This window comes from Carassius auratus, unplaced genomic scaffold (assembly GCF_003368295.1).
Source record: "Carassius auratus strain Wakin unplaced genomic scaffold, ASM336829v1 scaf_tig00015055, whole genome shotgun sequence".
In the NCBI taxonomy this organism is placed as follows: domain Eukaryota; kingdom Metazoa; phylum Chordata; class Actinopteri; order Cypriniformes; family Cyprinidae; genus Carassius; species Carassius auratus.
This window is the reverse complement of record NW_020524539.1, coordinates 78,967-103,774: the sequence shown is the minus strand read 5'-3', so window position 1 is coordinate 103,774 and position 24,808 is coordinate 78,967. Positions and strand designations below refer to the sequence as shown.

At 39.4% G+C, this 24,808-nt stretch overlaps 1 protein-coding gene across 1 annotated transcript in view; it reads right to left on the bottom strand.

Moving 5' to 3' along the window:
- The window catches only part of LOC113074543 (MAM domain-containing glycosylphosphatidylinositol anchor protein 2-like), a gene marked incomplete at its 5' end in the record, with an annotated part of 88,777 nt that overhangs the window by 2,758 nt on the left and 61,211 nt on the right, over nucleotides 1-24,808 (bottom strand). Inside the window, 4 exons of the mRNA XM_026247403.1 lie at nucleotides 1,074-1,238; nucleotides 3,214-3,369; nucleotides 3,823-3,843; nucleotides 10,645-10,810. Coding sequence (XP_026103188.1) covers nucleotides 1,074-1,238; nucleotides 3,214-3,369; nucleotides 3,823-3,843; nucleotides 10,645-10,810 — 508 coding nt within the window. The remainder of the gene's footprint in view (nucleotides 1-1,073; nucleotides 1,239-3,213; nucleotides 3,370-3,822; nucleotides 3,844-10,644; nucleotides 10,811-24,808) is intronic.

Here is a 24,808-nt window from a genome sequence, read left to right as displayed (position 1 = left end):
GCAATTTCTGCCACAGAGTAAAAGATAAAATATAAAAAATAGACTGACATAAAGTTAAAAATAAGGAAAAAGTTATAGTGTGTATAGAAAAGAATCACCCTCCTTTAAAATAATCAAATTTTGTTGCATTGCAGCCTGGAATGAAAACAGTTTTTGTTTTTACAGAATCATTGAGTTGACTTTTCCATGCCGCCGAGAATTATTATATATATTTTTTCCAACATCCAGAGGACTGAGAGGTATGAAAAAGGATCACCCTTTTGTGTCAGTATTTTGTTGAACCACCTTTTGCTATTATTGCAGCCTTTAGTCTGTTGGGATATGTCTCTGTCTGTCTAACTTTGCACATCTACAGTAGACTTTGCAATATTTGCCCACTCTTCTTTGCAGAACTGCTTAGGTTCAGTCAGATTTATTGTTACATATAATTTAGTGTTGAGGCAAAATAATTACATTTCAGTCTCGTCTGCCTCAGAATCGTCAAGGTGCGTTTTGGCAAAGTTGTACAACTCTGATTTAAAAAAGAAATCAGAAAAGGGCACAAATTTAACAGTTCAGTGCAAAATATATTAGGTAAAATATGTTCTGTATATGCCAAACATGAAAAATACAATCGACATCGAAGGTTTCAATGTCAAACCTAAGGAAGACAGAATGACAGACTAACACACAAACACACACACACACACACACACACACAGAATTGGGACACAGAATAGGACGCATGCTAATTTAATAACCGTCTTGTTTCCTATTTAGGTTTATGTATGTCCTTAAATTAAACTATTATAATCTTAATTCAAGTGATGAAGGAGTCTGACAACAATCAATTGAGTTCTACTTTAAGGTTAACCCTGCCTGGTATAAATTTTGAGAATGATTTAGAAAAGTAATCAAAAAGTAATCAAATGTAATAAGTTACATTACTTTAATAAAGCAGTTGGAACAGTTACACTACTTCTTACATTTTAAATAGGGTAACTTTCAATCTATTTCCAGAGTAACCTCCCCAACCCTGATCAACACGAATTGGAAGTTAATCACATCAGGATTCTTTATGAACAGTAACCCACCTATATGTTTCCCATACATGTGGTAGTAGAAGCTGAAGCAGTATGTTGGGTTGGTGGCCACATTCCCGTAGGGATTTTTAGGGGCAACATTGAAGGATGGAGTCAACAGTCGTGCTTTATCTCCTTCCAGACGTGGCCGTGAGGTCTCGATGTACATGTAGAAACCTGTATAAAGTGCACAAGCACATACAAATGAACTGATTTATTCCATTACTCCAGTCTACAGTGTCACATGATGTTTCAGAAATTATTCTAATATACTCGATATAATTTATTATTATCAATTTTGAAAACAGTTGTGCTGCTTAAATTGTTTGTGGAAACAGTGATACATTTAAAGGGCAGCATATACAAATTACATTTGGCACAGTCATTTTAACTGTGAAGAATCAATGTCATACAGCGGCTCAAAAAGTTCTCTCAGCACACCTCCACCTAACTCTGCACTGACTTAAGAATAATCAATAGGACCTCAGTGACTCCATAGCACAGGACAAAAGATTTTTCAGTTCACATTTCTCATAGGCTCTTAAAAGGCCGTTTTTTTTCTTCTTTTCATATCAGGTCAGAGTGACTTAAAGAGATATTGTCCTGGGGTTTTTTTCACATAAGCCCTTAAATATCCATTAATTGAAATATTAACAGAGTGCTGCATGAATGAGTCCTAAAACCCATGTTTTAGCACTTCCAGTTTCATCGTCCTGCAGTCAATAGTTTTTCAGAATGGGTTTTTGGTTAAATGCCTAAACATAAGGTCTGTGGTTAACACAAGCTTTAAGATATTAAAAAATTTGATTATGGGACAAAATACATCAGTAATATGTCATTTTCTTTTAATAGTTTTGTGGGGGTTTTTGTCTTGAAAAAGGTAGTTGCTACTTGCTCTCTTCTAAACTATTCTAAATCAGACTTTGTAATTTATAATAGTGCTGTCAAAATTAACAATTAATGCAATTAATTTTTTCAGTTTAACACGGGTTAGTCACCCCACTCACAATTGTTGCATCTGTATTTTTTTTCTTGACAAGAATTTTGTTTAGTTAGACGCAGAATGTCTTTATGATCACATCGAACAGGACAATTTTCAGATGTGCACAGATGCATTAAGTATTTGATAACTTTATTCAATTTCTGTATATTTCCTGCTTGCTGAAGGGTACAGGTAGCTAAATATGACATTTATTATAATGGGTTTATGTGAAGGTTGCTTTAAGTTCAATTTACCCTGTAAGGCCCACTGTTGTAATATTACAACATAATTTGTTAGCTTGACTAAAATAAACCTGCTCATGTTTTCTCTTCTCTCTAAGACCAGATTTAGACAACTAATAGATCCTGTTGTTCTGCCTTGAAATTATATTAGATTTAAAAAAAAATAGGCCTGTTTACCTGGCCATGACGTCCCACAACCTGTGAACATCCCTTGAAGCACATCATCTTGTTTTTCTGGACTGGATAAATCAACATTCAAGTAATATGTCTAGATCATGTAGATATTAAGGTATTGTGAGGCTTCAAAATTCTAAATGTGCAAGAATGACAAACTTTGTTGATCATTTTCTGCAGTAATCTAAAAGCTAATGCAAAGCTCTTTTTTCTTGAAGGAACCAGGGTGATGCTAACTTCTGGGATGAGGTCATCCCTGCAGCACTCTCTCTATAAAACCCCACTTCAGATTAAATAAGCACCACAGTGCTTTTTCTGAACTTATGACTTGCATTCTCCAGATTCCTCTACTTTCCCAAAGTATTAGACAAGCTGATTATATTAGTGATGTGTTGACCCATGGAAATGATCCAGTTGCACACCAGAGCTGTCATGATCCGATGTCAAGTTTAATGCCTGACACCATTTCTCTGAAAGTGCAGCTAATGGAAGGCACCGAGCATCTTCCCCTAAACGGCATCCAATCAAAAGCCAGCCTGCACACTCTTTTAGCAACATGAGAAATTGAAAGTGCCTTTGGACGCTAATGCTATTAGCCCCTCTCTACAAGCCTTCACTTTGCTGACGATGTATCCTTTTACTCGACATCCACCCACATTGATGAATGACAATTCATGAAATTACTTCTGAAAATTGTGATGTAATATTTTGGTGTAGTTCTAAATCTAAATATCTATATTTAAGTGCAGTATACCTTGTTTAGAGCCGGTGCGGTCGCTGCTGGGCCCAGTGTTGGGTGTATATTTAGTGTCCCTGGAGGCAGCACTATGTCTCGTCCAATCAAACTCTTCGGTTTTATCTTGGGTGAACATACAGATGGTGTCCTCGTCAAAGCCACAGTGAAACTTACCTATGGATAGTTCAGCAGAGAAACAGAGCAATGAAGAGTGTGCAGAAAGTGCATCTAAAAAGCTATAACAGACAATTCAGTCATTTCAGAATGATTATTTGTACATGAATACGTTTTTGGTTGTTTATAGAATATAGAATATCATCTAAAACAAACCCTTTTTTAATCTTTAGAGACATACACTTTTTAATACATTTTCTTAAGACTAAATTGATCCTAATCAGATTGTAGTATTCATGAAATAAGTCAACCTTTGCTGATGTTACATTTAAATGTTTGAATCATTTACTGTGTGCGCTGTCACAATATTTCTGATCACTAGAAACCACAAAGATGAAATTAAATGACATCATAATTCCTTCATCTTACAGATGCTCATCTTTTGAATGATAGTGTATGCATGCTAGAGTGATACATAGAATAGAAATATACAGAAAATATATAATTACTTACTCCAAGGAGGATTCACCGGTGCTGTAAAACAGAAAATAGAAGAGGTTATGCATGCAATACCCAAGCTGTGAAAGGCTTGTAGTACATAGCTGGTTAATAAACCATTATAAAAAACAGCAAGGGACTCAGAGAGGGGAGAATGAATGGTGTTTGCCCTTGGAGAGAAGTGTTTAGAAAGTGCTTTGGGCATCATTACCGTGTATAACACAGTTGAAGAGGGGAAGTGAAATAGCACGTCAGTGCAGGAGAGGTGTTTGTGTGGGGAGAGGACGCTATGAGGCTGTGCAATGCTCAGGTGAACCATAAAGACCTGTATCTCTTCATTCCATTCACAGGCAGCCTATCTGAGCGCGCCAGAAGCCGTGTGCTTCCAGTCAGCCTCAATGAGGGCTAAGGTGCATTGTGGAACAAAGGTTTCAGAGGGCATGTGTGGAAAAGATAGTGAGACTGAAACCGATCCCTATTTCAACCAACTTAGCTCAGTGCCTTAATAGAATACAAAAAACCCCCTGTGCAATCCTATTTAAGTCGGAAAACTCTCTGGATCCTCCAAGAGCAGTGATTACGCTAAGCTGTGAATTTCTACGTAGGGTAGGGAAAAAAAAAATCAATGGTCATCCTCTCAGAAAATGTTAGAAAACATGTTATTGGCAAGGGCTCTATAACTTCAGCAGAAGAATTTTAAGAAATACATCAATACGCGTCTCTCAAATTGACGTTTCAGCAGTAAAACGAGTACAGTGCAACAGTCGCCTTCTGGGACGGAAAAGTGGCATTGGCTCTGGCATCTGATCAGGCTCCTATAATGAGAGAGATTAGCACGACGGCGTTCAAACGCAGCAGATGTTCACAAGGGGTTGTCAGTGTAAATGTCTGCTTTGTGAACTGCAGGGGGAACAGCTTCCACACGAAATTGATGATACAAATGAAGAAGTAAAAAGTTGACAGGAGACGGAAAGAAAAGGGAAATTCATTTGCAAATGTCTGTCAGCATACAGAGAATTTACAAATGAATGAATGAGTGAATGATGGAAGTGTCATGGGAATCACAGCCTTAAGGGGAACAGAGGATTTTGTCAAGGAAGACAAAATGTTAGCGAGTCATTCCTTGAAATGGATGCCTTTTCTGTTTTGGAGGTGATTTTTGAAGCATCTCAAGCTAAATTGATAAAAACTCCTACGTCTGGACGAAGGGTAGGGTAGAACGTTTCAAATGGAAATGGCTGCTGCTTTCTCTGTTATCAAGGAGATTTTCTTGGCTCATTAAGCCTCAAGAGTCAACCATATGAATTATTTGTGTTTTTTAATAATCACACTTATTTAAAATACATGAATAAATGTTGTAGTTTAATGTGATGGATGGATGTTATGCTAGACGACTCTCAAAATAAAAATAAAACTTACTATAAAAATTAATATAAACTTAGCACTTGAAAATTGATGTTACTTCCAATTCCTTATGCCTGTTAACTGTCACTCACGTTTTTGAAGACAGACTTGAATGTGCATGATACAAACCTAAATTTTTATAATTCATGACTAAAAACATTTTGTAACATGATTTTGATGTGCCATTTACATGGTAATGCAATGTCCGATTTTAAAATGGGTTTTAAAGGATGAATTTTGAGATTTTATGTTTTCAAGTGATATATAACTTCTGATGATTTCTAAAATGTGATAGAGAAAAAGGCAACGAGGAAGTCTTTTTTTTAAACAAAGGTCAAAGCTCCTTTTGTAATGTAGATTTCTGAGGGTATAATATATATATATATATATATATATATATATATATATATATATATATATATATATATATATATATATATATATACATATATATATTATTAAATGGCTGGCTATACAGCAATTCATATAAAAAAGCTTATGAAAATACTTTTGTTAAAATGTTTTTCTTATAGAATGAAAAAAAAAAGAATTATTACAAATTACTAGATAATAGAACAATAAACAAAAAGATTGAATAGAATTATTATCAATAGAATAAAATAGAATTTATGTTGAATTAAGCTTGCAAAACATTGCATGACTGCTAAACAACATTGCTGATAAAAATACAATCAATATACATTTCACACGTGATCACAAATAACTTCTCATACTAGCTGTTATACCATTCGGTTCAGTTCAGTTCAGTTATTTCAGCAATTCACTTCATCATTCCATGAAGGTTACAGTTCCCTTTCTGTAAACAGCCCAGCTGTTTCTAAAGGGTAAGGAAGAGAGGCCTGCTTTGGTTAAAGCAAACAGATGTTGTGCATTTGGAAACACGTGCTTGCATTAACACAATCCTTAAATTGATGGGCTCCATGCTCTCTCCTTTTTCCTCTCTCTCTCCCTGCATCCCTGTAAAAGTACAATTAGAGCTACTGGAGCAGGAGGCAAAAGCAAAACGTCAACATCATTAAACACACAAGCAATTAGACCCAGTATATCTCCCACTTGGAGAGGATTTACTCAGAGGCAAGCTTTAAGGTAAAACCCAAACATATTCAACTCTTTCATTTGAACAAGCAAGATAACAACATAAATGTGCAGAGCTGAGTAATAAATTGCAGTAATGCAATTCAGGCTAGATACAGTACAAGCCATGCTGTCTTATCATAGAGACTGGGTTTTTGCGATACCCATACAAAACCTGAAGGCATCTCAGAAACTTTATGTTACCATCGAGTCCAAGTAATCCCACACATAATCAAAGGCCTATAAAATTAATGAGTAGAATCATACATGCATCCTCATCAACATACTTCATATTAAAGCCTTTTGTTATAATGCATGCTTTGACTCATATTAGCATTTAAATGACCAGCAGGCGATCATTATTGTTAATATCATCAGCATTAAACAACTAAATTTATGCCATTTATGACAACCATAGTGAAGTCGTGGTGAGGTGTACTAACTGTTTGACAATACAGTTATAATAGCTTGTTAGTACTGTCCTCTCAGTCTGATTGTGTTCTCTGTAAGACTCATCTGTAGCTGCCAGTTGGTGGCTTTCCAAAGCAATCTACAGGCAGCAGGCAAGTTTATGTGTTGAATAACTGCTTTATAGAATGATACCAAATGACACAGTCCATCAATTCTTCTTGGTGGCTTGTTAATTTGTCTGGCACTGTCCATGCACTAATTTGAACCACAGCCATTCAAAGTCTTAACAAACACTGTGCAACCTTTGCCACAGGTTGTGATGGCTTGCTTTTCCAATAAAAAACACATTCTGGCTCATTCTTGTGAATACATTTTCTACATTCTGTAAAAAAAAAAAGTAAAATAAACCATGGACCAAAAAATGATTGACCAAAAAAATGAATTATTCACCCTTATGTCATTCCAAAACTATAAGATTTGGTTTCTTATGATATTTTAAACCTTTTAAACTTTTTTGTCCATTCAATAAAAGTCAACAACACTGGATCCCACTGACTGAAAAACATGGAGACATTCTTCCAAATATATATTTTTTTGTGTGTATTTCACAAAGGAATGCAAGTCATATGGGTTTGGAATGACATGAGGGTCTAAAAAATGACATATTATTAATATTTTGGTGAACTACCCTTTAACATTAAAAATTCACTGGTGTTGCACATGAACTGAAAAAACTATACACACTAAATTTACTGCAAGTCACTTTGGATTTAAGCATCTGCCAACTGCATATAGTAAATGTTAATGTAACTGTGCATTTTGCAGCTGGGATTGTGTAAAATGAAAAATACTAAACAATAATGAACTTCTTTACTTGGTTCATCAAACTGTCAGATTAATCAAAATAATGTTTCATTATTATTATGAGGCAAATAAGCAGTGTGACATTCAAATTCACAGACAGATAAATTATCCTGTTTTAATAAAAGTAAATATTTGTTTCTATTTTTCTATATTTTTTTTAATGAATGTAATTAATATATACCAATACACAAACATATTATTTTTATATATTATTAAAAAATAATAAATATGACTATAATAAAAAAACAATAAAAAAACATACCAGTTTAGCAAAAATCCCACCCAGCATAGGCTAGGGTTAGGGTGAGGAGTTAGTGTTTGGTGTAGGCCTTCAGAGCTGTGACTGACATGACCAATGAAATCTTTAGAATCAGCTGCGGGGCGGAGTTTTCGCTGAACTGGTTTGGGGTTTGCAATGACATGAGGGTGTGTTTTTAATTTTAAGGTGAACTATCCCTTTAACATAAGATATTAATAGCAATTGCACATGAACTGAAAAAAAAAGTATCTTGAATGTAATGCAAGACACTTTGTATTTAACTATCTGCCAAATGCATAAACGTAGACATAAATGTGCAGTTTTAGCAAACCAACAGAAGGCATCCTCACAGAGAGCTTCTCCAACCATTTACATGCAGCTTAAATGCCAGTGTGTGATTATGAAAGCTGGGATATGGATTGTGAGTGGTGTGATTGTGCTATCACCTTCTCCAGGTTATTGAGACAATTACAATGTATAATGTCACAGTGGCAAAAGCTGGACCCTTTGATGGAAGTTCTCAATACAGATGGTCTTTTCCCATGAGCCCTGTGGCGAAATGATTTCAGGGGAAATGGAATAGCAGAGAAGGAGACGTTATGGAATGAGACATTTTAAATTTTTTAGCACTGGTATTTCCATTACCTGACACAAAGACCGTGTAGAGCCATAGGGCTTCATATCACATGGGCAAGCTTCTGAATAAACTATGACCAATGAGCAAATGAAATAATGATCAGATGAAAGAATAAATGATTTTTTGAAGTTTTTTTCTCTGCTTTTGAAATTGCACCTGGTCTGCACAGGTCTTCTGTGGCCTTTTCTTGCAAATCCCTAATTTTATATACCACACAGAGGGTAAAGGGCATTCACTTGATAGCTTTCACTTTACTTTAGTTTTGGATGGAGCCTAACATGTCACACACCAGGACATGTCGACTTTCCACAGTATTTCAGTAAAGGCTTAAAATAAAGACAGCGCCTTTAAAGAATCTCTAATATCACACTGGGGTTGTGAAGCTTGATAACAGAACACTGTGCACAGTTAATGAATGTGCCCAAGTGCATCCAGCCATTGGTGAGGTCATAAAGCTGCCACATCACGATAGGTTTTCCAGTAAAGAAGGGAAGGGGTTCAGGCACCACAGACGTAGGGTTTAGGTGACTTGATATACGTTACCTGCATCTTGACTGGCCTCTTTAAGAAGCACAAAACAAAACAGTAAGATATACAGTAAGATATATAGCTCTGGTCAATTTTAGAGAATAGTAGATAACATGAAAACATAGCCCATGTGGTCATCTTTTACAGATTTATATTTCAATTCAAATAAGTTTGTGTTTAAAATTGTATAAAATTAGGCAAGTTACTGTATAAATATGTGCTCAGAGATAACCTAAACTCTTCGGGCCAGTAAATTATTATATTTTATTTCTTTGTAATGTAATTGGGTGCTTTGTAAAGGACAACCAATCAGGTATCAGGAGACGAGAGAGGGGCGGGACGAACAACGAGGACAGAACTCATGTGAAAGAGACGTTATCTTAAACACACGAACCTGCTTTCACATTTACTTTATTTTGTTTGTTGCTCAAGTTTGAGTATGCCCATGTGACACAGGCCTGCCACAGGAACTGAGGCATATTTCACACAGGATTTGCCGGCTTTGAGTTTTATTCTATTGATTTGTGACTGTTCTTAATTTCTTTCCAATTGCTGACTGTTTGATCTTACATGTAAAGCTCATTTTGAAAGAAAGGGTTTACCCACTTGTGTTTTGATAGCAACTTTATTGAAAGAATACAACTGTCTCACAAAATAATTATATATAACAGATTCGTTTAAAATAAATACATATTAATTTTGGTCAACTTGTTGGCTTTGTGATGAGCTATATTTCATTTATCCTGATTTTCTGAGATAAAGCCATGGAATAGGTAGCAGTACAAATGTAAACAAATTGAACCAATAATAAACAAGAACCCTGGCATCACCCATAAAATTACCAGTGACAGGAAGCAGTATTACAAATATGACAGATGCTATTAAAATGCATGTCAACAGATAAGTAATAGGTGCATTTTTCATGTACTCAGCCAGCAGAGGTCTCTATTACATTAAAAAAATAACAATAATTAAAATGTCCTCTGCTGGTCATTTGTTAGATTAGCAGATTTGTACACAAATATTAAAAGGAGATTTAATAATAAGATGAGGCATTTGCACTTTATTTGGAGCTGTCAAATCATCTGAACTTAAATGAAAGGAAAATTGAATTATTTTTGATAAGTGACCTTGACTTTAAAACACACAGACACACATCACTGTCAGTATCAGTACACTAACATTCTCCACATGCAGATAAATATTTGCATTTCAACTAGCATATATATATATATATATATATATATATATATATATATATATATATATATATATATATATATATATATATATATATATATACTGCACTCAGTCAGTGGGGTCCAAAAGTCTGAGATCACCGTAGAAAATGTTTCATTTCTTATGCATAAGAAAATTATACAGAATGCATAATGATTTCAGAGAAAAGTATAATAAAGAATTACTAATTTTAGTATTCTTATTATTTTGTATTTCAAGATGACTTTAAATCCTAGAGATTCCATATGGACTTTATTAGTAGGGATGCAATTATATTAATTAGATTTTTGTAGATCTAAATGATCATGCCATGGTACTTTCACATAGTAAAAAAAAAAAAAACAACAACCAGAGAAAAGTGAAAACAATCATGACCATAATCAAACATGCTTTTCCTTACCACTGTAGCAAATGATCCTTTCCGTTGAATCCCCCTCTCCGAACCGTGTTATGGGTGTGAGGCGGACCTGGTAGGCCTCGGGTTTAATGAGTTCCGTGAGGTTGTAGGTGAGCAGTTCTCCTTTCTGGATGTTGTCTTCTACTGGGATTTCTTGCTCCCACCATCTCTGATGCCCCGTCTGAGGATAAGAGCATAATTATGAGTTCTATATTTCAACACATTATGATAAAGCATCAAGCCAGCACACACAAGTAATGATTCCCAAAAGGTCCGTTTAAGAACAGTCCCTAGGGAAGAAAAACATATGTCTCAGTCTGTACTATTAATTAAAAAACATAATTTCTAAATAGTATTATTATAATTCAACACATACTGAGCGTAATACTGAAAAGAGCTGACCAGCTCTCTTTCTGTAGCCATTTTAATGTCTCACAGAGCTATTATGATATAAAGTCTCTTTCTCCTTAGTATTTTTCTCTGTCTGTATTCTTTAAGCTAAGAACACAGGGTTCTTTATTTCAAATTGAACTTTTCTGATTGTGATGGCACCGGCCAATGGCATTATTCAAACTGCTCTTGTGCGTTCTGAGATGGTCCCACTTGTCCAATGCAAATCAGAACAAATGCTCTAAACAAACACCTACACACAGCAGAGGCGACATTTTCAAACAATGCTTTTCACCGAGGAAAGAAAGCACATTGGGTGACAATCCCAAAAAGTTCCTGAACAGGCAAAAAATAAACATTATTGAATTTTTTGTGAGATACGTGAGCTGACTAATTGATTTTGACAAGGCATTTTAGCTCCCTGACCCTCTCAATTAACTTTTTACTACAAGTTGAATTATTATGCAATATTAGAAGAAGTCAATTCCTTCCTTCGGCTCGTGCTTGAAGGAAAGCATGGATGGATTTCAGCTGATGCCTCTTGTCATTATTGTGGTGGTAAAAGAGAAGACATGTCTGAATAAAATCCAGCACCTATAAGAAATCTTCCTGGATCTCCTGAAGGGAGCTGCTGGGCAGTAAACAGACCAGAATGAGTGTTCTCATCACTAACAGAGAATCTGAAGGTTATGGAAGTGTTTGTGAATACCCAGAGCTTTCACTTGTCTGTAGGATTAAAAGTTTTCATTTCCAGCGAGGCTAAACACAAAATATTTTTTGTAGGAAAGTGTACAAATTGTGATCATCAAGTCCATTTGAAAAGAATTTTAAACCCCATTTTTCTTGAGTAATCTGACATGCACTATTTCTTTTTTGAAAAGAACTAAATACTTTGATTTAGCAAGGAAGCATTTTTAAAACAATTTATTTTTGAAGTTCAGATTATGTCCTGAAAAAAATGTATCATGGTTTCCACAAAAAAGATATTAAGCAGCACGACATGTTTCTAATAAATGATTCTTGAGCACCAAATCAGCATATTGGAATGATTTCTGAAGGATCATGTGACACTGAAGACTGGAGGAATCACTTCTGGATATTCTGGATATCAGTTTTGCCATCCCTTTTAAATTATATTAAAATAGAAAACAGTAAAAATTCACAATATTACTGTGTTCATTGTATTTTTTTATTAAATAAATGCATCACTAATGAGTGCAAAAGGCGTCTTTCAGAAACATAAAAAAATTACAGACCCCAAACTTTTGTATGTTAATAACATTAAACATTATTAAACATTAATACAAGTTTTTAAACAATAAAAACTTCAGTGCAGCACCAAATGGATTTGCAATCTGTTTTAAAATTGCTGTTTGTCAAACCAACGACAGACGGGTCATTGCTAGCATTATCATTGCTATAGGTCAGTCATTATTTTGATGGATTGTTGAGATCTTTTGGCCATCGGATTAATTGTGAACATTTGCAAACTTGAACTTTTGCCATGTGACAACAATTAGGCAGGCTGTTGAGCTTGGCCTCATGAATACTGTCTCAGAGCTTTGCTGACTGACAGCCAGCCATACACAGACTGCCCGGACAGTCAGCCACGTCACCATGAGTATCACCGGATTCAAATACAAGATGATTGGTTAAATCAGTGGGGCGAGAGAGAGGAGGGGAGGGTGGCAGCGATAGCCCTGAGAAGTTGCCAGTGTTCCCATCAGGGTCTCTCTCTCCTGGTAACGAGATTTCCATCGCCAAATCCAATTACTGTTTATTGCTTCTGTGAGATTTCTAATTCCATGCCTGCAGATCTTGTAGAGGGGAAAAGCATTGGTGCGGGCACATATAAGAAAAGATAGACTGTTCTTCCCCCCAAAGCATCTTCCTGCTGCAATGCATCATACAACAACAGCTCATTTCAAAGTCTCTCCTCTTTAAAAAGATAGAGAAAAAAATCAATACATTCATAAGTGGTATTATCACAGACGGCTTTAAGCAGCATTTGATCTTATCTATGTAAAGCTGCTAGACCTAAAACTCAATTAAACCCCATAATCACAGAAGATCATTTTTGCATGGCAAAAAAAAATTAAACCGGCTCTTAACCTCCAAACAAAACAAGAAAAACCCAATGTCAAGTGTTTTTTTTTTTTACACTAGAGCTAAACACTTGACATGGAGCATCCTTCAACACCATATTGGGTCATTAAAGAACTGAAATGCATCTGCTTTTTTCATGCGGTTCAGTGTGCACAGCTCCGGGGACCTTCTGTTTCTTCCAGCACAGCCCTCAAATCTTAATACATCCTTGAGCAAAACACTCTAAACCTTGTTGTGGATGTGAGGGGCAAATACTGAAGCATTCAGCCCTCATACTGAAGGAGAGTGTGAAGAGCACAGGGCAGAGAGAGCACACATGGGCTGACAAAACAACCTTGAAGAACCATCCAGCTCTGACTAAATACTTCAACTTTGGTGCCACTGATACAATACCCAACTTAAATCTGTGGAATTTGAAAAATAACCTATTGTGATCCAAGAAAGTGACCTTGGCTGACTGCATAGATGAGAAAAAAGATCATTCATGCTGCAGAATGTCAATACTTGTGTCCGTCCATGTGCACATAACTGAAATTAAGCTCAGCTTTCTACTTTTTAACTGTTATATGGCATCACTTAAGGAAGAGTTAATTACATATTTTTTCATACTTTCTTTCATTATTTACTAATTTATCATATTGTTCCAGACCTGTTGTGATTTTCTGCCTTCTGTAGGACTCAAATAGGGAACGTTAGGCTCAATGTTCAAGCTGCTCCTTTTCCATTCAATAGTGATCAAGAGTCCAAAAAATAAAAGTTTCTTTCAAACCTTGTATTCATCAAAGAATCCTGAAAAAAAGTGTATCATGTTTAAAAAAAAAAAAAAAAAAAAAAAAAAAAAAAAACATCAAATACATTTTATTTTTTACTGTATTTTTTATCAAATAAATGGAGCGGTGAGCATGAGATTTATATTTAAAAAAAAAAATAAAAAAAAAATAATAATAATAATAATTGAATGCTAATGTATATGTATATTACAAACATTAATCACTGATAATATTCTCTTCTGCAGCAGCTAGCTAATCACGATCATTTAATATTACATATATTCAAATATACTACATAATATTTAATATTACATAAATCCAAATATAGTACAAAAAATCTCCTTCTGAGTACTAGATGTAAGTAATGACATGGAGTTGAGCAAATAATGACAGAATTGTATTTTTATCCCTTTAAACTCACACCAACAGTCCTGGCAAAACAGCACAGCATATGATTCTTCTCTTCAGGCCAGTGATCTATTCTGTGAGGACAGGGTTCATCACAACACTACTCTGAGACACATGTGGCGAAGCTGCCAACTGCAGAAGGAAAACGCAAACTTTCACAATCAGTGGAGGCTCGACGCCAAAGGCTATCTCTGGGGTCACTCATGAGAGAAGCATTATTATATTTTTATAAAGTCATTTTCATCTTCTACTCATTACCATAGCTTAAGAATTCTGAATGCAGTGCTCAAGTTTCCCTCCTGGTTTTTCTCTAAACCATCTGTGCTCTGAACCGCATATATTTCCCCCTTTCAGAAATTCTGGGAACTTTCAGAAGATTCGCGAAGCATTCTGATTACGAATCAAACCGGGCACAAATTACGCCACTCGCATTCGAGCAAACAGCATAATTTAAGGCATTCTTGGCTATTCTGCGTTACATACAATCCTGACATTTCCCTTCCTCTGAACATGACCTTTATTCAAATACCATCACCAGAGAGAGGAATACGGGCCTTTTCTTTTGGTCAGAGAAACAGAGAAACATTATCCTCAAAACGAGAGGTTAATTAAAACACACACACATTCATCTGTGTTAACCTTTCAAGAGGAAGGAACTGCCCCTGTAATCCAGCGGCGAACACAGAAAAAACTAACTCCACTTATGATATCAGCACTCAAAATCATAGTCAGACTGAATGAAAATCTACATGATCTTCTGCAGTACTGCTACATCAGCACTCACCATTGCTGTTCTTTTGAATAAAAGGAAAGGTCAAATAATATTTCTAGTGGCAATGGAACTTGCTGGTTACACAAGGTGTGTGCTACACTCGCTAAATAACAGCTGTCTTTGCGATAACACAAAGTAAAAACATCCCAATTCACCTGCTCTCATAGAAAGTACTTTTGCCTCATTTGTTCTACCTTTTTTGTTCTGCATTGCAATATATGTTGCCATTCAGAGGTAAAATGGCTTGTTGCTATGGCAACTGGGCTCACTTTTCATTCATGTCATCGTTCAGCAAATCTTGTTTTATAAAGACGAGCATAGAAAGAGTTGGGGATGACGGGTTGATATGAAGAGGACAAGACATTCTGCACTTATGCAAATTCTAACCTAAACACCTTTTTGTGCACAGAGATACATCAACTCCACATGGGAGAGAGTAAATTATGTGTTTGTGTAAATAAGAACCTCGTTAGTATTTGATCGAAGATATCTAAAGGGGAAAAAAAGACTGATTTGCAATTCAAAACGTGGCAATTACAGCAAATTATGATGGTTTGTTCTAAATGCATACTTGGGGACAACCTAAGGAAAGCTAATAAATGAACTCTTTGCATGTGTTAATATACTAAGTATATGAAATCAAATTATTTGGATAGCCAGCTTAATTATGAACAATGTCAAAGGTGAAGATGTGCTGGTCTCAAAAAGAAAGTTTCATGAATTCAACCAAAACTTCCCTCACAGCAGGTTCATCTGGACAAGTTCAAAAAGGGGAAGCTGTGCTGATCTATGAGCATCTAAAAAAACTCTCCTTAATGCATATTTAAGTACTTCCAGCCTGCAGCACTAAAACCAAGGCTTATATCTATGCATGAGTTACGTGTACAGCAAAATGCTAAACATAGAAATGTCATCTATTCTATATCTCCATTGGGAAACATGCTGTGGCATGTTAAAGCATTGTCAACTCTCTTTATTGTGAGTTATGAGCAACACAGGATCACTAAACATAGGCTAAATCGTCTACAAATGCAGTCAAGTGTTGCAAACTGGCATTTCATCTGTGCTTCCCATGTGCATTTGAAGGAATAGTTCACCTAAAAATTAAGATTCGCTGGAAATTTGTCCTCAGGTCATTCAAATTAGTTTCAGAGGGTCCACTGTTGAGCAAATAATGTTATGCTACATTTTCCAAATCTTTTCAGATGAAGAAACAAACTCATCTATAGTACATCTTGGATGGCCCCAGGGTGAGTAAATATTCAGCATATTTTAATTGTTGGGTGAACTAATCCTTTAAAGGTCCCCTTCTTCGTGATTCCATGTTTTAAACTTTAGTTAGTGTGTAATGTTATTGTTAGAGTATAAATAATATCTGTAAAATTCTAAAGCTCAAAGTTCAATGCCAAGCGAGATATTTGATTTAACAGAATTCGCCTACAAAAAACGACCCGTTTGGACTACAGCCCTCTAGTTCCTGCAGTAATAACGTCACTAAAACAGTTTTTTTGACTAACCACCGCCCACATGAATTCACAAACAGGGGGGCGTGGCCTTGTTGCGCTCCGACGGAGAAGAAGGAAGAGCTGTTTGTGTTTGTCACCATGTCGTTGAAACGCTGTTTTTTTTCATCTCTGAGTCCAATCATCTTTGTTTGGGCTTCCCAGGAACTGTCACGGTTCGTGAATGCACCGTCTCCAGCTGTAGTCATGTTACGTCATGTTGATTGTTTCATGTGGGTGTGGTCGCTGATCACTGATCAGCGGCAGGTGCGGCTAGTTCCCACAGACTATTTAACACCCTGTCTTTCGTTTCCTGTTTGTCTGATCGTTGTTTGTAGATCCTGGTGTTTGATGTCGTGTTCGTGTTGTTCCTGCCTTGCCTTGTCACCGTTCTGTTCGGATCCTGTTGTCACGCTTGGAATACACTCACCTCTATTGGATTATCACCGCTGTCATCGTCGTTCAACGCACCCCACGTCTCAACTCACCAGTCTGTGCTGCCACCGTGGTTCCTGCGTTACTCTCCGACCTTTCATCATCATCATACTTCTAATAAACTTACTCGTACTTGCATTTGTCTCCTGTCCTCCATTAGCGCCGTTACAGAACGATCAGACCATCATGGAGGCAGCGAGTACTCAAGCTTCATCTCTGGAGGAATTTCTCAGCGCCAGTGTTCGGAGGATGGACTCCCAGGTGAGGACTCTTAACGACACTGGTCGCGCGGTCCAAGCCTTGGTGACGCAGGTGTCCAAGCTCACCCAGCAGTTCCATCTTCTTCGAGCGCCCACTGCGCCACCCACACCGCCCGCTCTCCCGGTACCACCAGTGACCACCTCCCAGCCGGAACCGCGTCTTCCTATCCCGGAAGCATACTCGGGTGAGCCCAGCTTTTGTAGAGCATTTCTAACCCGCTGTGATATGCATTTTGCCCTGCAACCCAGGACATTCGCCAACGAGAGGGCGAAAGTGGCGTTTGTGCTCACCTTACTCTCTGGGAGGGCAGCACTATGGGGGACGGCGGTGTGGGAGAACCAGGACCCATGCTGCGACTCGTTCCTGGCGCTCTCCGAAGAGATGAGGCGGGTCTTCGATCGGGCCGTCGCAGGACGGGAGGCGGCCAGGAGGCTGGCGGAGTTACGCCAGAGGGAGAGGTCCGTCTCAGACTTCTCCATCGAATTCAGAACCCTGGCGGCGGAGTGCCATTGGAAGAAGGAGGCGCAGTGGGACATGTTCCTGCATGGGCTGGCTGACCGCGTCCAGAGGGAGATCTACGCCCTGGATCTGCCCCCCTCTCTTAATGGACTCATTGATCTAGCGTTACGGGTGGATGCCCGCCTCACTCGGATGGAGAGGAGGGGGCTGTTCAACACCCCATCCAGGGGCCCGGCGGACGGGCGATTCAGCGGCGGAGACGTGGTCAGCCCCACCTACGATCACGAGCCCATGCAGGTAGGGCGAGCTCGGCTTTCCCGGGAGGAGAAGGAGAGGCGGAGATCCCTGGGCCTTTGCATGTACTGCGGGGGAGCCGGACATCAAGCCCATACCTGTCCAGTAAAAGGCCAAGCCCGGTAGTACGCATGAGGCTACTATCGGGTGGGATCTCTGCCGAGAAGACCTCATCACCACCATCATCTACGCTCCTTCCGGTTAGACTGCGGTGGTCAGCACAGACACACCACTGTCAGGCACTACTGGACTCTGGGGCAGAAGGTAACTTTATGGATCGTCACCTTGCACACAAGCTCCACATTCCCCTCAAAGCCCTGCCGCACCACATCACGGTCCATGCCCTCACTGGACAGCAACTCCCCACTATCTCTCACAGCACTGAGGAGATCACACTCATCACCTCTGGCAACCACTCCGAAACTATCTCATTTCACATCCTTGACTCTCCCCTGGCACCCATTGTCCTCGGGCACCCTTGGCTCCTTCTCCATAACCCCAAAGTAGACTGGTCCTCTAATTCCATCTTTTCTTGGTCTCGAAGGTGTCATGAGTCTTGTTTAGTGTCTGCTTGTCCGTCTGTGTCTGTGTCTGTGTTACAGGAGGAGGCGGTGGATTTATCTAACGTGCCCGCTGAGTACCTCCACCTGAAGGAAGTGTTCAGTTAGTCTCAAGCTGCTTCTCTTCCTCCGCATCGTCCTTACGACTGTGCCATAGAGTTATTGTCAGGTAAGTCTCCGCCTAAAGGCAAACTTTATTCACTTTCTGTGCCAGAGAGGGAGGCTATGGAGAAATATATTTCTGATTCTCTAGCTTCCAAATTCATCCGCCCTTCCTCTTCTCCTGCGGGGGCGGGGTTCTTTTTTGTGGGAAAGAAGGACGGATCACTGCAACCTTGTATTGATTACCGAGAGCTGAACAACATCACGGTAAAGAATACTTATCCTTTGCCGTTGATGTCTTCAGCCTTCGAGAGGTTGCAGGGAGCGTCTATTTTCACAAAACTGGACTTACGCAATGCGTATCATTTGGTTCGGATCAGGGAGGGGGATGAATGGAAGACCGCGTTTAACACCCCCAGAGGGCACTTTGAATATTTGGTCATGCCCTTCGGGCTCTCCAACTCCCCAGGGGTCTTCCAGGCACTCGTCAACGACGTGCTGCGAGATATGATTGATCAGTTCATTTATGTCTACCTGGACGACATATTGATTTTTTCTTCTTCTCTCCAGGAACATGTGCAGCACGTCCGACGAGTGCTTCAGAGGTTGCTAGAGAATGGGCTTTTTGTCAAGGCGGAGAAATGCGAGTTTCATGCACAGTCTATTCCATTTTTGGGGTTTATCGTGTTGACTGAGGGAATACGCATGGATCCCGAGAAGGTTAGGGCTGTGGTAGAATGGCCAAGTCCAGATTCCCGTAAGGCCCTACAGAGGTTTCTGGGGTTCGCTAACTTCTACCGGCGTTTCATTCGCAATTTCAGCCAACTAGCCGCGCCTCTGACCGCCTTGACCTCCGCCAGGACTGCTTTCAGGTGGTCAAACACAGCGGAAGCTGCGTTTGCGAAACTGAAGAGCCGTTTCATTTCAGCTCCAATTCTCATTACCCCTGACGCCACACGGCAGTTCGTGGTGGAGGTCGATGCGTCAGAGGTGGGGGTAGGAGCGGTGTTATCCCAACGTTCTCCCTTAGACGACAAGGTCCACCCTTGCGCGTATTTTTCTTATCGTTTATCTCCTGCAGAGAGTAATTACGATATTGGTAACAGAGAATTGTTGGCAGTCAAGATGGCATTAGAGGAATGGCGACACTGGTTAGAAGGATCGGGGGTTCCTTTTATAGTATGGACTGACCACAAGAACTTAGAGTACATTAGCACCGCCAAAAGGTTGAACTCCAGGCAGGCTCGATGGGCACTTTTTTTCGGACGTTTTGATTTTACTATTTCGTACCGCCCGGGTTCCAAAAATATCAAACCCGATTCCTTGTCTCGTATTTTTGACCATTCCGAACGCCCGTCCACTCCCGAGTGTATTTTTCCTGAGACATTAGTGGTCTCCACTCTCACATGGGAGATCGAATCGAAGGTCAGAACGGCCTTAGAAGGGGTAACGCCTCCGCCTGGGTGCCCACCGAACCGCTTATTTGTGCCGGAGGGATTAAGGTCCAACGTTATCCAGTGGGGACATTGCTCTAATGTGGCTTGCCATCCAGGGGTTAACCGTACTAGATTTTTAGTCAAGCAACGATTCTGGTGGCCACTTATGGCTCGCGACATTCACGATTTTGTTTTGGCTTGCTCGGTATGTGCCACTGGTAAGGCTTCCAATCGGTCCCCGGATGGGTTACTCCAACCGCTGCCGGTACCTTCGAGACCCTGGTCCCATATCGCACTAGATTTTATTACCGCCCTCCCAGGGCAACACGGTTGTTTTAACCGTGGTGGACCGGTTCTCGAAGGCCGCCCATTTTATTCCTTTGGCCAAGTTGCCCTCAGCCAAGGAGACAGCGTTGACCGTCATAGACCACGTCTTTCGTTTACATGGCCTCCCGATAGACGTGGTTTCTGACAGGGGACCCCAATTTGTGTCTAAATTTTGGCGAGAATTCTGTAAATTACTAGGAGCGACTGTAAGTCTGTCCTCAGGGTTTCACCCCCAGAGCAATGGCCAGACCGAGAGAGCCAACCAAGATTTGGAAAGGGTGTTGCGATGTTTGGTCTCCAAGAATCCTTCCTCCTGGAGCCAACAATTGTCTATGGTGGAGTACGCCCACAATACCTTACCAGTATCGGCTACGGGCCTATCTCCTTTTGAGTGTAGTGTAGGGTACCAGCCACCAATTTTTCCCAGTATGGAATCCGAGGTTGCGGTCCCCTCCGTTCACGCCTTCGTCCAGAGGTGCCACCGCACTTGGACCAGAGCCCGCGAGACTCTACTCCAAGTGGGGGCGCGCACCAAGGCCAAAGCCGATCGCCACCGGTCTAGGCCTCCCGTATACGTCGTGGGTCAAAGGGTGTGGCTTTCTACTAAGACATTCCCCTCCGTTCCGTTTCTAATAAACTGGCTCCCAAATTTATCGGCCCGTTTACTGTCACCAAGATCATTAGTCCGGTGACAGTCCGCCTCAATCTCCCTCCGACGTACAGGAGAATTCACCCCGCCTTTCATGTATCCAAAATAAAGCCTGTATTTCATTCTCCCATTAATCCGCCTACCCCGGTCCCTCCCCCGCCGCGTCTCGTAGATGGGGAGACCACTTATTTGGTTAATCGTATTCTGGACTCTAGAAGGAGGGGACGCGGATTTCAGTACTTGGTGGACTGGGAGGGTTACGGTCCGGAGGAGAGAAGTTGGGTACCTGCTAGGGACATCCTGGATCATTCCCTTATCGATGATTACAATCGACAGGTAAGAGATTCTGGGGACGCCAGGAGGCGTTCTTAGGAGGAGGGGTACTGTCACGGTTCGTGAATGCACCGTCTCCAGCTGTAGACATGTTACGTCATGTTGATTGTTTCATGTGGGTGTGGTCGCTGATCACTGATTTAACACCCTGTCTTTCGTTTCCTGTTTGTCTGATCGTTGTTTGTAGATCCTGGTGTTTGATGTCGTGTTCGTGTTGTTCCTGCCTTGCCTTGTCGCCGTTCTGTTCGGATCCTGTTGTCACGCTTGGAATACACTCACCTCTATTGGATTATCACCGCTGTCATCGTCGTTCAACGCACCCCACGTCTCAACTCACCAGTCTGTGCTGCCACCGTGGTTCCTGCGTTACTCTCCGACCTTTCATCATCATCATACTTCTAATAAACTTACTCGTACTTGCATTTGTCTCCTGTCCTCCATTAGCGCCGTTACAGGAACGCTGTACTTTGAGATTAATGGTTACAATTTATGTTTAACTCAGTTCCGAAAATTATAATGCACATGTAAAACTATGTGCAGCTCATTTTGCTGAGGACAGCTTGCTGAGGACAACTTTCTCAATCTCAATCAGTTTAATGCCGGATTTGCACAAAGATTATTCTTGAAAGATGGAGCAGTTCCTTCTTTTTCTGGAGAAGGCGTTGTTTATGGACCACAACCGGTAAGTGTATTTTATTATTTAAGTTGGTGCGTTTAACAGTTTCTGTAACTTATTACACAAAGGGCAATGCTGTTTAGCTTTGTTAACTAGATATTAGGGCTGTGCAAAAAAAACGAATGCGGTTTTCATGCGCATCTCGTCAGTAAAAAAGCTCCTCCTGTGACTATAAATACATCTCCAGCACGTGCGTTCTAGCCCAATCGCGTTACCAGGAGGGCAGCCTGCTCTCAGCTGCTGTCGAATCACAACACAGGTACCGCTGGCCCAATCAGAACCCGTTACGTATTTCTGAAGGAGAGGCTTCATAGAACAAGGAAGTCATCAGCCCGTTTTTGTGACAGTGAAAACAGCAGTATACAGATAGGTGAATTGTGTGAAGAATACTGTGTTTTTTTACACGCGAAACATGAACACATGTTATATTGCACATTGTAAACACAATCAAAGCTTCAAAAAAGCGCGTAAAACGGGACCTTTAATGTCAATTTGTGTGCTCTGCATTTCTAATGCAGTTTAGAACCATGATATAACAAATCCCCTGTTGACATTTGCCTTAGTTTCTTTTTTAACAGCAGAGACTGAAAAAATTGACATTTACTTGAGGTCAAAAAAAAAAAAAAAAAAAAAAAAAAGGAGCAAGAGATTGAAAGCTGCAATAACAAAATATATGCACATACACGCATACCTGCGCACTCAAAATATGAATCGCTTTCATCAGTGTAACTGCTCCAGCGGGCTCCCGGTAATAAGACTTCACACAAGACTTATTTTGTCATAATGCACACTAATGGCAATGAGCTTCATTTGTAAATAAGATTTTATGCTAGCGTTAGCCCACGCATAGGCCCAAGGACATTGTACCTCTAGATGCTTCATCCGGTGTAATGTAAATCGCATATTTCCAGAGAATGGCCACGCGTCGATGTCGTGCAAGTCTTTGAATCAGCCCACAGGCCAGTTTGATGACTGCCGAATGCTGTTTGCTACAGTACCGACACAAATACTTTGCTGCAATGGAGATTCATATATTCTTGTTATGGTACTGTAAATGTGAAGCTGTATCCTAGCACACTGTCCACCTGCACAAACAATTCACAGAGTGAAAATGTGGCCTACTGTTATTTACATCACAGAGTGAAAGAGAAACATGTCAGCAGTGTGTGAGTCTCAGTGTGAAACTGTGTCCTTGAATCTTTACTGTGTTTGGAGGCCTTGATGTTGTATTAGCATGCAAGGGGTGTATGTGTGCACTTGTGTATCTGTATCACTTGTTTTTCCTCCATGGATGCCAAACATAGCAAATATAGCCAAAAATATAACAAATATTACAAAATATGTGACTGAATAATGCAGAAACTATTTACTGCTTGGAAGTAACACTGTACAAAAGTAGACAAGGTTTTAGAGGGCAGCAATGTCTCTTTGGCTTTTTCCTTGAGATCCCACTGAGATCCCAAAGCAAACATGTGAGGTGATAATGGTGAAACACAAGGGAAAAGCCACTCGAGAGCTGCTACTGGCTGATTACACTGTTCACATGATAATGCCTACATATCATATCCACAAATCAACAAGCAAAACTGGAGGAAATACTGTAGATTAATAAATTACTAGTAAACTACTCACCCTTTCAAATACCAGCAATTATGCTCAACAATGCTGCATTTATTTTGTTAATAATACAGTAAAACCAACAATGTGTAATATTAGCATTACATTTATAAAATAAAATAAAAATTAAATTACTCTTTTATTTGAAAAGATTTAAAAATAAAATGTCTTCCTGTGAATCAAAGATGATTTTTCAGCAGATATTTTTTTTAAATATCTAACATTATAAATATCTGTCGCTTTTGATCAACTCAATGCATCCTTGCTGAATAAAAAAAAAAAATGCTTAAATGGTAATTATGTAAATTCTATAAACTAGTATGTTCACATAAAAATACAACAACATTATAGAAGTATTTCCTTGTTGATACAGTAACGTACTGTAAAAGTTGTAAAAAGGTGTAGACAAGTGCATTTGTATATGTATGAGAATGAATGAGACAGACGTTAAGTTATCAGAGAGGGAATTACGAGGGTGAACAGTATGGGATTTAAGACCAGAGGGGAAAAGAGGAAGAGATCTGATAAGTGTGCCCTGCTGAGTTCACTACAGAAGCAGCACTGTGTGCAGAAGAGATTGAAGCAGAGGGCGGCCCTGACTCTGAGATTTCAGACTCTGTCAGACTCTGTGAATAGAACAGAATAGAACAGAATCATTCAGGGGTCAGTGGAATGTATTTCTATAACGTATATGTCTTCAGTGGAACATAAAAAAATATATATTGAAGAAAGTTTTTTTCTATACAAGGAAACTCAATGGAGAACAAAACATTCAACCCCACTGACTTAACTGACTGTAAAGTCAACGAAATCTTTCAAAATATGTTATTTTAAATAAAAATTGCTACTAGGTGCTTAATAAACAACAATTAACTTTCAGAGATGTTAGTTACCATGCAAACCATGGCTACTTCAGTAGCGGTGCTCCGGTCAGGAGGCCGATCACTAATCACCAATCACAGAAAGCAGTATCTGCCGATACCGATACCGATCTTTTTAAAGCCCTCTTTTTATCATGTAGAATTCTTTATAGTGATGATCCAATCAAGATTTTTAGAAATTTACTGTAT